The 14,495-nt window shown below is 61.5% G+C and overlaps 1 protein-coding gene across 1 annotated transcript in view; it reads right to left on the bottom strand.

Moving 5' to 3' along the window:
- Positions 1-509: 509 nt before the first annotated feature.
- ZNF277 (zinc finger protein 277) overlaps positions 510-14,495 on the bottom strand; it is a 66,747-nt gene continuing 52,761 nt past the window's right edge. Inside the window, exons 8-12 of the mRNA XM_028525958.2 lie at positions 5,632-5,699; positions 4,542-4,638; positions 3,212-3,254; positions 2,194-2,368; positions 510-825 (exon numbers count right to left, since the gene is read on the bottom strand). Of these exons, the coding sequence (XP_028381759.2) occupies positions 510-825; positions 2,194-2,368; positions 3,212-3,254; positions 4,542-4,638; positions 5,632-5,699 (699 nt within the window). The remainder of the gene's footprint in view (positions 826-2,193; positions 2,369-3,211; positions 3,255-4,541; positions 4,639-5,631; positions 5,700-14,495) is intronic.

A 14,495-nucleotide genomic window follows, 5' to 3' on the forward strand; every position in this document is an offset into this window, starting at 1 on the left:
AGAAACTGGGAATTTTGTTAGATGTCCTAATGTACGCAGGGTTATCTGTTAGTGATGCGCATGTATGTATACGTGTACCGAGGGACATGAAGTTATTTGGTGTCGCACACATTTCTGCAGGGAGCCTGCAAGTCCAGGCAGAAAGCCTGACGCTGGCACCGCCGGTCCCGACTGTGCTGCCACAGCGCCTGCTCCGTGCAGCACCAGGGACTCTAGCCAGAGCTCCTCCCTGTGTCACTGTCCCCAGCTTCCCAGAGCCGCATACAAAGTACACATCTGTCAAATCCTGTGACGTACTGGGTGAGAAAGCCTGCGGGGAAGAGACTGAACGTGCTGGTGGGAGTCTGGTTCGGAAACAACCGGAACATTCCCCCCCTTGGTGGTGATTCGCAGGCCCTACCACAGACCCCTTAATGTGCCACCAATGAAATGCCCGGTTACTAGGATTACATAAAACTTTTGAGCCAAAACACAAGAGGTCCTCACTTTTTGAAAAAACAAACCAAACTTTATTTTTTAAAGTATTTCTCCAAGGGCTGCTCCTTTGCTGGGGGGGGGGGGGGGCACACCTGCACGGCCCCCTCCTGCCCGTCTCCCGCGGGAAGCCCCGGGGGCCCGCCCGGTGGCGGCAGTGCCCTCCGGCCCCTCACGCCCTCCGGGAGCAGCAGCTGGTTCAGGACGCTGCTGCGCCTCAGGGCCTGCAGCCCGGACGTGTCCTCACCGATGACAGGCACGCTCCCCTCCTGCTCCTGGGCCTGCAGGTCACTGTCGCTGTCGGACAGTGTGCACAGCAGACTGTCGTTTTCGTAGGTGGGAAAGTAGTACCTGAGAACAACCACGGAGAGACCGCGTGAGCAAAGCACCGTCACCCGGAGACGCTCCGGCAGCCGAGGGGGCCCTGCGCTGGGCTTTCACCCGTCTCCCTGCTGACCCTCCGGCAGCCGTCGGCGGGGGCTGTGAGGGAGACGCTGCTGGTTGCTGCTGGTGTGACCTTCACCGGCTGACACTGGTCTTGCTGCTGTCCTTGCTAGTCACCTACCATAAGAAGAAACTGTCTTAAAAGGAGCCGGCTCCAGGTGCGGGCAGCTCTGGGGAGAGACTACCTCTCCTCACCCGCAGCTGAGAATGACATCTCTCTGTTTCTCTCTGTCTCTCTCTCTCGTTAGTTCCCACCGGCCCAGCTCCCCGCACCAGCCGGCGGAGCTCAGCTGCACTGCCTTCTTCCTCCCCACGCCTCTCGGTGGCTGGTGCAGGCCACTGCTCTCCATGTTCTGTCTCCCACCCCAACCATCGCTGGTCCCTTCATTCAGGCAGACCAGAAACACGCACGCCGCTCTCCAGAGACTTGTGGCGGGCTGCTCTGGTGCCCTGTCTGGACACTTTGTGGTTTGTGCTGGGTGCCTCCAAAGGTTTCAGCCCACGGAGGAGGAGGAATTACAGGAACAAGGCAGATCAAACCAGGGCTGATTCTGCCTCTCTCAGACCTGGGGTTTGTGGAAAAACTAAAGCCTTTTCCTTTCAAAGAGGAAAAACAGCAGCTTTTCAGCCAGAGTTTTGAGGGGCTGGATGTAACATTCCCAGAGAACACACGGACCTCCAAGTAGCCCTGGGGGCCGCCTAACTGAGGTTGCCCAGAGTGACATGAGAACCAGCCCCGAAGGCTGTACGGGCGAGGGTACCCATAGACCAGCTGTGTAACACTTAACGTGTCAACATGGGAAATACGTGCCAAAAGCCCTACTGGTCGCATCCTGACAGTTTACCTACATCGGTAAGCAGATAGGTGTGCAAAAATGTGCAGGCACGTGGCGATTCACTGTGTCACTACTTATTCGAGCAAAAAGCACCTAACACGCTAGAATACATTCAGGGACTGGGACATCTGACACCTATTGAAGATGACCCAGTGGATGTGTATTAGACATGGAAAGGTGAGTACAATGTTTTGATAGTGAAATAATCTCAAATCTGTATCTCTATATCTCTACATACATATCTCTAGATTACAAAGCCTGAAACTGGTTACATTTATAAGGCAGGGAATTACTTTAAACATAAGTTTTGAAGGTTTGCACTGTTCCCCATCAGCACGTGATTCTTTTTAACGCATGCTCACGTAACTGAAATCAAGGTGGGGAAACGGAGCAATGGGGCGCAGGGGCGCAGCGGTGCGCATGCGCGGGCAGCACTCACTCCGGCTGGTCCCACGTGGCCGCATCGGGAAGCAGGGCCGCGTGCCCCGCCGCCTCCATGTGCGCCCGCAGGGCGGCCCTGGAGGGGAACCTCGCGTGGCAGCCGTAGCAGCAGCCCTGGTGGACCTGCCTCCGAATGAAGTTGACTAGCTTCACTTGCTGATAGAAATTCAGTCCTGCAAAACGGAAGTGCACAGAATCAGCGGAAAACTGGTCAGGCCCGTTTCTGCACCCCTACAGTTTTTATCAAGAGCCACTCCCCTTTGCCTGCCGGCCTGAAGGCGCAGCCGGGCTCAGAGCGTGACGACAGACACGAGTGGTACCAGCTGGCGGCGGCCGGGGCTCCCCCGCCAGCACGGCTCCAACCACTTCCCACCCACGACTAGGTTCTGTCCCCACGAAGCCCGTCGCGGAGGTAGTAGCCGCGGAGCTAGTAGCGCCCCCCCCCCCCCGCCCTGCATCAGGACACCATCCAGGGTCACACGGGAGGCAGGAGGCGGCAGGAGCCGGATGGCTCCAGAGCACGCGCTGTGGGCGGCTGAGCTCGTCACGGGGCGACACAAACGCGTCTGTGAGAGCAGCGGAGCGCAGGGCACACGCCGCAGTCAGCACTGACGCGGGGACAGCGGGCTTTGGGTGGTCTCGGGCCCGTCAGCAAGTCCGTGCTTTGTGTAGTAATTGCCCCGAGTCTCCCACCATCCGGACGGCGAGACCGCCTCCGCAGGGGCTAACGCAGGCCTTCTATCCGCTCCGCTCACCCGAGGCCCCGCGGCTCGGGCGGGATGCGCACGCCCGTCTGCCTTTCTGGCGGACTATGGCCATTGACTTGCATGCTGTTTGAAGCACGTGTGTGTGTGTGTGTGTGTGTGTGTGTGTGTGTGTGTGTTGGGCAGGAAGAACCACATAAAACCGAAGCCCGCACTTGAAATCGAGCTCACGGCGGCCGTGAGCCCCAGGCACGCGGAACACGGCGCGCTTTCGGGGCGGCGGAGAGAAGCGCGGCACCCGCGCCAACTTACCAAGTTCTGACTTGATCTCCAGGAGATCGAACTCGTGCGTGTCCTGAAAGGAGGAATGGAGGTACCTGTGAGCGCACAGCCCAGCTCGGTCCCAGTTCACCGTCTCCTGCTTCAGAAGCCGCTGCAGCCTGGCCGCTCCCCCTACATCCATCCTCCCACTAGCATCTGAGTCCTGCCGGCCTGGAGCTGCCGTTCACCGCGCATGCCCGCCGCGGGCTGACCGCAGCGCGTCCTGTCTGCTGGGACATGCGTCCCTGCGGGCCTGTGTCTGGGCTGAGGGGCCGTGCTGCACAGCAGAGGCCACTTTTCAAACTCTGCGTCCACTTCAGGCTGCTGCCTGCTCTGCGCATGCTGCAGAGGCTCTCTCCGCCTGCTCCCTCCCCGTGACAGTCCCCTGGGCACCTCTCGGGCTCCCAGAGAACAGACCGTTGGACCCCAGAGGCCACTCTGTGGCCCCATGGGCAGGACCACCAGGAACTCACGGCCGCCGTCAGGGGGTATGACTGAGCAGAGGGAACCCCTACCCTGGGCGTGTACCGAGTCTCCCCCCAACTCAGACATGAGGATGCCGGGAACTAGATGTCCACCCTGGACACCACACACATGCCAGGGGCAGCCCGGCTCGGGGAGCCCGGGCCTCTGCTTCCACAGGGACGCCGGCCACGCCCACTGCACGTTGCAGGGGAGTGCAGTCTGATGGGCTCGGAGATGCGGTTACACAGCAGCGGGGCCCCACGGTGGCACTTGTCAGCCGTCTGGTTAGGTTTTCTGCTATCATCAGCCCTCCAGCCCTGAGCTGCAAGCGTGTCCAGAGCCAGCGGCTCCTCCCCTTTCCTCAGGGGCCGTAGGGAGTGACGGTGTCCTGTCTCACAGACACCAGCGTAACAGCAGGTCCCCAACCGCTCCCTTCTAGCTTCATTACAGCACCCCAGGGGCATCCAGAGGGGCGCGCCCCGGGAACCCTCTCAGATGTCTTCTCTCCAAGTCCATATCCCTGCATGCAGGAGTGAGACCACAGCCCCGCCCCCGGGCTGTGCAGAGAGCAGCCTGCCCTGGGCTCTCTTGAGTCAGAGCACAGAAGCGCCCCCCTGGCTGCAGGGCCCCCCTTTCCAGCTAGAGGGACCTCAGGAGCTTCTCAAAGGTGGGTGGCAGCAGAGTGGTCCTGCAACGCCCCCTCAGCGGCTCCCCCAGGCCCAGCCCACGGCCCTGGGCCTGCGGGGCTCCCAGGAATGGGGTGCACTGCAGGGACTGGAAGTACAATGGGACGAGGCTGCAATGACGATGGGCTTCCCCACCAGAACTGAACAAACTTCGAACAGAAGCATCTCACCTTCATGTGGACACACAGCTTCTCGATGGTTTCCGCCTGCTTCTCGCAGAACAGACAGACAGCCGAGACGGGGCGTTCCTCCCAGTCAGACCAGTCCCTGGGTCAGACAGAAAGCAGACATGGGGGCTCCTGTCAACACCCCCCCCCCGCCCCGGAGTGCCAACGCTTTGGCAGGGACTGCAGCGTCACAGTAGCACCCTGGGGTCAGCAGCAAGAGCGACCGGGTGCTGCCGTCTCCCTGCCCTTGCTGCTTCCGAGCAGCCTCTGCGCTGTGGAGTCGGCACCGTGTCTCTGAGCTGAGCGGGTCAGCCATGCAGAGGGGACAGGCAGGGGGTGGGGCGGGAGGCTGTCGGGGACGGCAGTGTGGGGTTCATGCTGTGTCCCCGAACTGACACTCAGTGTGTTCCACGAAGGCACACCGTGCCCCTCGAGTGGGAAAGGTGGTCATTGTGAACGGGACGAGTGTTAGACCTGACGGCAGACTGGCAGGTAGAGAACTCAGAAAGCACTGTCAGCCATGTCTCCCTCTCCTGGCATTTACTTTTGGAGAGCGCGACACCCACTTGTTCCTGAACAGGGAGACCCGAGTCCCGGGAGAGGAGGAGAGGAGGACGGGAAACAGGGAGCCCTTTCCGGGGCAGGGGAACCCTCCTCCAGCCTGCGGTCCCCAGCCAAGAGGCCGAGTGTGCTTCGGGTCAGCCCTCAGTGGGCTGAGCACGGGACACGGGTAACTTCAGCTCAGTCACCTTCCCTGCCCCCGTGACAGGCAGCGCGCAGAGGCCAAAGGTCGTGTCACTCCAAGGTCTCGGGACTAACGGGTCAGCGAGGCACCCTGGAGAGCACTTTTCTGAGTGACGTTACCTGCGAGCCCAGGTAATGGCTCACGGCCACGGCTGACCACGGCCACGGCTGACCACGCACCGGCCTGCAGGAGCGGCAGGCCCTGCGGTGTTACACGCAGGGCGGTGTGGCCCATAGAGCGGCTTTGCTCTCCTTCCTCCGGCTTCTCAGGATGCCCTCCGACCCCGAACTAAAGGCCCGGCTCCCCGCCCTCGAGCGCTCAGCGGTCGGTAGCGTCGGCGAGTCTTACTCGTCCTGATGGTCCAGCAGCTCCCGGTCGTCCTCCGACTGAACCTCCTCCCACGATTTTCCAAGTTCCTTCGTGGGACAAACAGAGGGGTCAGAGATGGGGGTCCGGCTGGGGCGGGGAGGAGAGGACAGACATAACAAGCCAGCAAGCCCGCACCCTGCAGGGGAAACCGACACCGGCGGACCCGTTGAAACTGCCGCGTGGGCACGAGGAAGGGCGCTTGCAGCCCGACCTGCCCCCGGTCTGCATGTCTGTCCGGGGAGGCAGCGGGGTCCTCTCAAAGTCCAGTCTCTCAAGCTTAAGTCAGTGCTTCTCAACCCTGGATGCCCGTGAGCATCTCCTGGGGATTTTTTTTTAGAAAAAACAAACCAGTATTTCTCGATAGATTGAGACACTCTCCCTGCTGGACTCTTGGGGAGCCCTGCAGCCCGTTTCCCAGGCAGTGGCCACAGGGACCCTTCCCTAGGACACGTTCCCCCCCCATCAGTGTGAGCCCACCCACGGTGTCTCACACGTGCTGGGCAAGGCCCTAGGACCTCCACCCGGCCTCCACGCCTCCTGCCTGCATCCCACCACCTCTGCTCAGGGTGCTTCAGCCACCTGGTCCTGCTGTGGTCCCTGGAACTCAGCGAGCTCACACCCATCCGCTCCCCGACCCTGGCGGCATTTCCCGCCCACAACACAGTCACGCACGTGCCCAAGAGGCCCAGCCTCAAAAATGCTCGCTCACGTGCCTGCAAGGCACAGCTCAGTGGCATCACCTGCCAGAGACACGCTGGCTCACGTGCCCATGAGGCCCGGCTCAGTGGCATCACCTGCCAGAGACACGCTCGCTCACGTGCCCACAAGGCCCGGCCCAGAGGCACCACCTGTCAGAGACACGCTCGCTCACGGGCCCACGGGGCCCGGCCCAGCGGCACCACCTGTCAGAGACACGCTCGCTCACGTGCCCACAAGGCCCGGCCCAGCGGCACCACCTGTCAGAGACACGCTGGCTCACGTGCCCATGAGGCCCGGCTCAGTGGCATCACCTGCCAGAGACACGCTCGCTCACGTGCCCACAAGGCCCGGCCCAGCGGCACCACCTGTCAGAGACACGCTCGCTCACGGGCCCACGGGGCCCGGCCCAGCGGCACCACCTGTCAGAGACACGCTCGCTCACGTGCCTGCGAGGCCCAGCTCAGTGGCATCACCTGCCAGAGACACGCTGGCTCACGTGCCCATGGGGCCCAGCCCAGTGGCATCACCCGCCAGAGACACGCTCGCTCACGTGCCCATAGGGCCCAGCCCAGGGCATCACCTGCCAGAGACACGCTGGCTCACCTGCCCAGGGGGCCCAGCCCAGTGGCATCACCCGCCAGAGACACACTCGCTCACGTGCCCATGGGGCCCAGCCCAGTGGCATCACCCGCCAGAGACACGCTCGCTCACATGTCCGTGAGGCCTGGCCGGGCTGGGCCTGCTGGAGCGTCGCAACGATGGGCCTGAAACCACAGCCCCCTTCGAGTCTCTCTCCATTGCTGTGACGTCTGCTTTTCCTTCCGAGCCCTGACCACCGCCGGCATAGTTTTGTTCTGTGTTCTCACATACCGCCTGTCCCCTCCCCTGCGGCGTCCCTGAGGACAGGGCCTCCGCTCCCTGGCACGTTCCGGAGCCCGGCACATGGTGGAAACAAAATAGTTCCCTTTAGAGAGCTCAGGGCTTGCGACTCCACACCTGGGGAACAGGCGCAGGAGCGGCGGTGAGGCTGCGGAGTGGTGGGGTGCTCTCCGGCTCGGGGGTGCTAGAGCACGGGACTGTGAAGCCGCTGCTGCCCACACCTCCCGTCTGTGAGAGGACAGCCAGCCCTCGAAGGACGTGACCTTGCAGGGGTGTCAAACCTGTGGCCTGAGTGGGCTGCATGAGGCCCACGATGGCTAAGAACTCGGCCCAACACAAAATTGTAAGTTTACTTAAGACATGAGATATTTTTGGTGATGACATGTCACAATGGCCCAACACCTCTTCTTCCAGTGGGGCCAGAGATGCTCAAAGGTCGGATGCCCCTCAGAGGCTATGCTAAGGGCCTCGCGTGGAGTTCCAAGTCCGTTAGCGTTCAAAAGCTGGTGTGCGCGGTTAAACATGGAAACGGCCCCGCCTAAGAAGGAAAGGGACCGGTCAGCTTGCCGAGCTCAGAGGAGAGCCCAAAGCAGCCTCTGTCCCTTGGCCCTATATCCGTCTGTCTGTCCGTCAGTCTGTGTGGTGACCATAAGAGTGCCTCTTGCAGGAGCCCTGGGCGCACCCCGCCCCTGCCCCCCAGGCACCGCGGCGGGTCTGCAGACCCTGTCTGAAGCGGAGGCGAGGGAGCTCGGGGCCCGCTGCTGCAGCGGAGGCCGGAGCACCGGCACCGCACCCCCTCGGCAGGTGTGCACGCGAGCGCACTCACGTGCCTGCCTCCCACCCCAGCCTACACGCTCGGAGAGCGGTGACTCAGATCGGCCACCTGGCCGCCAGCGTCTGGGACCTGGACGGCAGGCAGACGACCGCAGGACGCTGCTGCAGAGGAGCGGCCGGGAGGCCCGGAGGCCCAGACCCCGGCCACGCGGCGGGCCGCCGGGCCCCGCCTTCCGCCCGCGGTCGCGCATGCGCGCCAGCCTTTTCTCGTTTAAAAAACTCATTGCTTAAGCAAACTTTTAGAAGCAGTTCTTCTTCCAAGTAAAGATGGTCATTAATGGGGTAGGAGACGACACTGAAATGATGCCGAGCAACGCTGGGCCCCACTCCCCTCCGACCCCGGGCCGTCAGTATTCGGAAGTCTTTCGCCGGCCCCTGCGTGTGTGGTTATTACGCCTGTTCCCTGGGGCAGGGTCCCCGGCTGTGGTCGCCGCCGGTGCCTCCGGCGCGCACCCCTCCCGCCTAGGACGCTTACGATCTAGAGAGACTGTGTCAGCGTCTTCCGTCCCTTTCCAGGGGAAGTCCGCATCACCTCCAAAGTGCTCGCGCATCGCTAACACGCTGCAGGGTTTTCAGAAAACGGGTGCTGACTGTTGGCTAGTCACTTCGGGGGAAGCACACAGGGCCGGGAAGGGGCAGGCTGTGCGTCTCGGCAGCTCTTGCAGAGCAGGCGAGAGGTGGCCGCACGCTGGCCTCGGCTGGAGTTCCAGTTTGTGATAGAAGACTGGGGGGGGGGGGGGGTCAGGGCGGCAGACAGGTCATCAGGGACTCGTCCCCCGCACCCGACCGGAAACCCGACCTCCACAGCGAGGGGCGAGCTCTAGTGTCATCTCATCTGTGGGAGGTGGGAACTCCTGGAGGACACGGGGGCGCCGGGAGGTCAAGCAGGTGATGCGCTCCAGCCACGTGACCTGGGGAAGCCCACCCCCTGCTCTGAGCCCGTGTCCTCTGCGCTGTAACACGGGGACGATGACGAAACCTGTGCCGCAGGAGTGCGGTTCACGTGACAGTACGGATCCCGGCCAGTGCCTGACTCGGAGCGCGTGCGCAAAGGCTGCCGGCTTAAAAAAAAAAACCCTCCAACACTGTGACCCTCACGGGACTCGACTTTCATTTCCTGCGGTCACCGAGGCCTCGCGCTCTCCCGAAGCACGTCTCCAGGGCGGGATGCACCCACCAGAGGCAGGTGTCCACGGCAGCATCGTGCAGGACGCTCCCCGAGACAGCCGGCTGCGCAGACACGTTCGGTTTCGACAACCATGCTGCCTGCTGCCGGGGGAACGGAGCCGCGGACTTCTCTGAAAGTGCCGGCAGGGTGTGAGCGAGCCGTGCCTTTGGGGTCTCCTCTGAAAGGAGCCCTCCCTCCTTTCAGGGCTCTGGAGTGTCAGTCTGAAGGAGCCCAGGCGCACGCGCCACGAGACGCCGCCTGAGCTTTCTGGGGCAGCCGAGCCGGCTCCCGCCGACACCAAGGTCCACGCTGGCGGGGCCGGGACGCGCCGGGACTCCAGGAATGACTGATGGAGGGTCTGAGAGGACCGCGGAGGGGCTCGAGGGCGCCTTTGCCCTTGGCGAGTTGTAGACAATCCTCGGCCCTGCCCGCCGCGGCTGCCCCTGCCTCCGTCTTCAAACACACGCCCAACTTGCTTCAAGGGCGGTCTTAGTCCAACCCTGCACGGACTAGTCAGCCCAGGCAGAAACTGTACCCTGGAGCAGAGACTTCCGTGCAATTCAGGATACGCTCGTTTCTGCCCAGTAGGTAACACGGCTGATTAGAGTCAATCACGCCTTCTGTGGCCAGTGGGTTTGAATTCCAGTTCATTTACAACGAGAAGAAGGAAACAGTTTCCACTTGCTAAGAAAAGTGCCAGACAGAGAGCTCGGCGTCTGTCTTCCAATCCCACTGCACCGTGACTCACCCCTCTGTTCACACAAGTAGCGGCTTTCCTAATTGGTTATGCACCCCCCCGGAAACCTGCAGATGGGGCAAGGACGGGTCATGGTGTCCATCACAGACCCCCTCGTAGGTTTCCAACCGCCCCCTCGAAACACATGCCTCCAACTGGACGCCTCTCTCCCCGGCGGGACCGCCACCCACGGAGGCCAGTCTGTGGGCTTAGGCTTCTGAGCAAGGAGAGTGTTCAGTGCATCGAAGTCCTTAACCTCTGACCCTGTCCGACCGTCCACAGGCCAAACACACGCAGGTCCTCCTGCCTCGGGGAATGACCCACATGGCTTCATTTCACCAAAATTTCCACTAAAACGAACTGGCACAGGAGGATGGCACAGACGATTTTGGGGGAGTGGGGAAGGGGAGGATATTATAATCAGAAAAGAGGGGAGGAATGAAGAGACTGGTTTGCTTTTTTTTTTTGAAGAATTACCCGGTGTAGCACCTCCCACAGCCAGAGGCAGACGCATGGCGTCCCCTGGAGTATGGGAGGCGTCTCTGGCCTGGAGGTGACGCAGCGGGTGGGTACCTTTTCAGTCGCCATCACTGTGGGTTCTACAGACAGTTTTACTGTGAACAGCAGGCAAAGCAGGGCAAACCCAGAGCAGCTGCGTTTGCAAAGGAACTTTTCAAGGGCAGCAGTTGCGTGGAACGCCCCCCCCCCCCACCCCCCATACCTTCCAGCTTATGCAACCTGCGGGCTGCCGCGGCACAGCCTGTGGACAGGGTCCGGCCTGCGGGACGCGCCCCGCCCCACGTCCACGTCGAGGGGGAAGGCTCACCAGGTAGTTGATGACGTAGAAGCGGTCGTACTCCCGGTTCCTCGGGTTGACCCTGCGGTGCCGCCTCTTCCGCATGTGGTCGCGCAGGGCGTTCCTGTCCCGGAAGGTCCTCTCGCAGTACAGGCACTGCAGGCTGGGGCGGGGACACCGCGCTCAGTCGGCCCGGTCCAGACCGGACCGGGTCACAGCCACACAGACCCTTCCAGCGGGCCGGGGCAGCCTCGCCGGAGCCCCTCCCACCGTGTTTCCCCCGCTTTGTGGGATGCGCATGTACTTTCAAGTTGGTTCGAACTGTGGCCAAGACGGCCGTGTTATTTGGGCAGTTCACCGATCAAACTGCCTAGGCTAACGCCGCAGATGCAGGCCTGTTCGCACAGAACGGGCGCGATGGCGAGCACCGGCTGCGTCCGCCACGTATGACGAGGGGTCCGCGGCTCGGTGTCTCCCGGGAGCCGATTTGCAGGGCGAGACGCCCAGCTCTGGCACCTCCGGGCTGGGCAACTGGGTCGACTTACTCCTCTTGTCTGACCTCTAAACTGACGAGGACACCTAATCTTGGAGAATTTTAAAAACGTATACACACTATGCCTGTATAATTTATACATATCTGAAGAGAAACATGTGCATATGTGCACCATTTATATGCGCTATAAATACAATACCCAGCACACAGTAAGTGCTCAATAAATGGTAGTTAGCATCCTATCACTCTCATGCACCTTCTACTTGAATACTCCCACTGACGAGGAATTCATCACCTGGCCGGTCAGTGATGGCCAGTTTCCAACCAGTCACAAAGGAAATGCCCTTCTCAGGTTAAGTGTGACAGCTGACATCCTGTGACTTCTACCCAACGGTCGCTGGAGCTCCACTCTATGGAGTCACATAGAATTAACCTGCCTACTACATGAAATCTTGCAAATGATTCAAATCAGGTGTTTCCATTTTGAATTCTTTTCATCTCTACTAAATACCCTTTCAAAAATTTCTATGCCATTGAAACAGCTATGGCCTTTTACAGTAACCAATCTATGAGTGACAAGCTGACGGTGATTGGCATTCTGGCATTATTCTATAGACAAAGGGTCCTCCAGTAAAAGGGTGAAGGGATTTGTTTTAATGTCGTGTTGACACCAGAATATGAATTCAGAAGTTTTTATAATTAACCTACATCAATCGATGCATCTTTTTAATGTTCTTGCTCCACAGGCCATGGGTTGAGATACCACATTCTATTGTATTACATTTAAATAAAGAAAAAACAGGTTTCGAGAAAAAAGCAGTCTTGGACCCCTTCCCAGAAAGTAAAGTTGGCTGGATTTCTAAAAGGCATTTGATAACCTTGAGAATTCCCTTCCTCACTGCTACAGGCGGGCAGGTGGGGCTCCGGGACCCAGGGTCACAGGACGTTGCCTGGGGACAGGTGGATGCCTGGGGACAGGTGCAGCGTCCCGCACACCAGTGCGGAGGAACAGGGAAGGGCCAGAGAGTGCACGCGTGTGGCACTTTCTCTCCCCCGCCCAGCCAAGTGACGCCCCTCAGTGTGGCGGTGCACCGACTTCACTGACTGTGTGAAGTAACTAGAGACAGAACAGTGAAGAAGCCCTGAATCCTGCACCGAGGACGGAGGTTTCGGGGGAGTGCGCATGAGGAGGGGCCCCCGGGGGGGACGGAGCAGTGGCTGGCGCTCTGCCTCCAGGCTGCACGGCGAGCACCCTCGCCACACTGCACCGAATGTGCCTGCATGGCGTGTGCGTTGTCCCATGCACGGGGCGTTTTCGTCTAAAGAGCAGACCCACCGATACGCTCTGCCCAGAAGGAGGACCCACGTAGGAGACACGAAGTCCTCCCACGGGAACAGTGAAGAAGGCCCGGTTCTGCAGCTACTCCTGACCACTCGCCTGGGACAGTTCACAGGAGCCACACAGGTCCAGGCTGCGGCTCGTCGAGGACTTACTTGTCCAGCTTCTCCTGCAGGGTCCGCAGGAACTCGCCGCAGTGGACGATGTTGTCGGGCAGCCCGATGTTGAAGGCGTGCTCTCGGGACATGTGGTTCAGGAGGACGGACCTGGGGGGCGGGGGGAGCAGAGCGATGGCGTGAGGTGCGAACCGCCCGGGGGCAAGGGGCCAGCACCGGGGCCCGGGGAGCGCTGACCAGCACCGACGGGGAGGAGGACGCGGGGGATTCTGCCCCGAAACACGCGTGGGGCCGTGGGGGAGGGCCCCGACCTGTCAGCCTCACAGAGTGGCGCCAGTCGGTGAGCGGGGTTCCCGGTCCCCGTCACTGTCTGTCTGTCTGTCTGTCCGCCACCGGGCGGGGCCTCGCTCCGCAGGTGACTCGGGTTTCTGGGCTTGGACGGCCACAGACACTGTGCTTCACTAGTTTGCCGACCCATCCCGGGCGGAGGGACGACAGAGCCGCCCACGACAGCCGAGACCTGCTCCCTGCTCCCGCCCGGGACTGCGGCGACTCCGTGCCGGTTTGTTTCTTTTTAAACAAAAGCGAAACAGCAGGGGCGCGAGAGGTTCGGTGAGCGAGCTCGCACAGGACGGCGTGTCTGCGGCGGTGTGTGCCCGCAGTCTTGCCTGCGGCCGATCTGGAAAGTTTTACCGCGTTGGACACAAATCTGGTTTTGGCGTTAAAAACCTCACTTCCCCGCTCTGCGCAGAGCGCCTGCGGCCCGTCTCCGCCGTCAGGCGCGCCGAGGAGTGACTGCCGCGCCACGACAGGGGCCCCGCGCGGACCCCGCCCTCGGGGCACACACGCAGGGCAGGAGTTCGGACCGGTTTTCGCGGGGAAGACGGTCGCGTTTAAAGACACGCGCGGTGGCAAACCTGTTCCCGAGGAACTCCTCGCTGCAGAACATGCAGACGCCGCGGAAACTGTCGTCGCTCCGCTCCCGCTGCTGCTGCTCCAGGATCCCCCTCTGCGGAGGAGAAAGGGCGTCGGGACGGCCTCCGGCAGACGCGGGCAGCCCGAGCCCAGAGCCTGGTCTGCACGGGAGGGACCCGGGGTCAGCGCACACGGCGGGGGGCACTGTGCAGGGGCATCCGTCCCGGCAACACCCCCCCCCCGCGATGCTCCAGCGGACTCGGCGCAGGAAGCACGGAGCCGGCAGCGCCCCGCCCCCTTCCCCGAGGACACGCTTCTTCCGTCTCAGTCAGGCACCTGGGTCCTCGCTCTCGTGCCAGAACCAGAACCAGGGTGGGGTCTTGGCCGCGTTCCCCTCTGTAATTCTCAGTTTACTCTGTACTCGAGTTCCGATCACCGTTTCCCTTGCACTATCTTTCTCATTCCTTCTCCCCCCACCCCTTGCCAACCATGTCACTGACCCCCGCTTCGAACCGGCCACTAGGGGACCGCTGTGAGTGTGTCTCCAGAGGCCCCCGCCTCCAGCCCCCTCCACCAGGCCGTCCTCTCTCTGGCTGCCAGAGACACTCTTCCTGACCACTGTCCACACGCAGGGCCAGCTGCCTGGTCACTCTCCGACTGAGACCACTTTAAGTGTGCTTTGGCAACGCCCGGCTCTAGCGAGCGTGGCTCAGTCGCCTCTGCTTTCTCACCCTGGCAACTCAGATCTGCTCTTTAAGTCCCACCTCGATTCCCGGCGCTGCCGGGTGGCCGCTTCTACACGCGGGCAAACACGTGGGAGCTTCGGCTCCCTGCGCAGCCTCAGGTTCAAAGTCTGGCTCCTGCCTGG

The sequence above is a fragment of the Phyllostomus discolor genome, chromosome 10 (assembly GCF_004126475.2).
Source record: "Phyllostomus discolor isolate MPI-MPIP mPhyDis1 chromosome 10, mPhyDis1.pri.v3, whole genome shotgun sequence".
In the NCBI taxonomy this organism is placed as follows: domain Eukaryota; kingdom Metazoa; phylum Chordata; class Mammalia; order Chiroptera; family Phyllostomidae; genus Phyllostomus; species Phyllostomus discolor.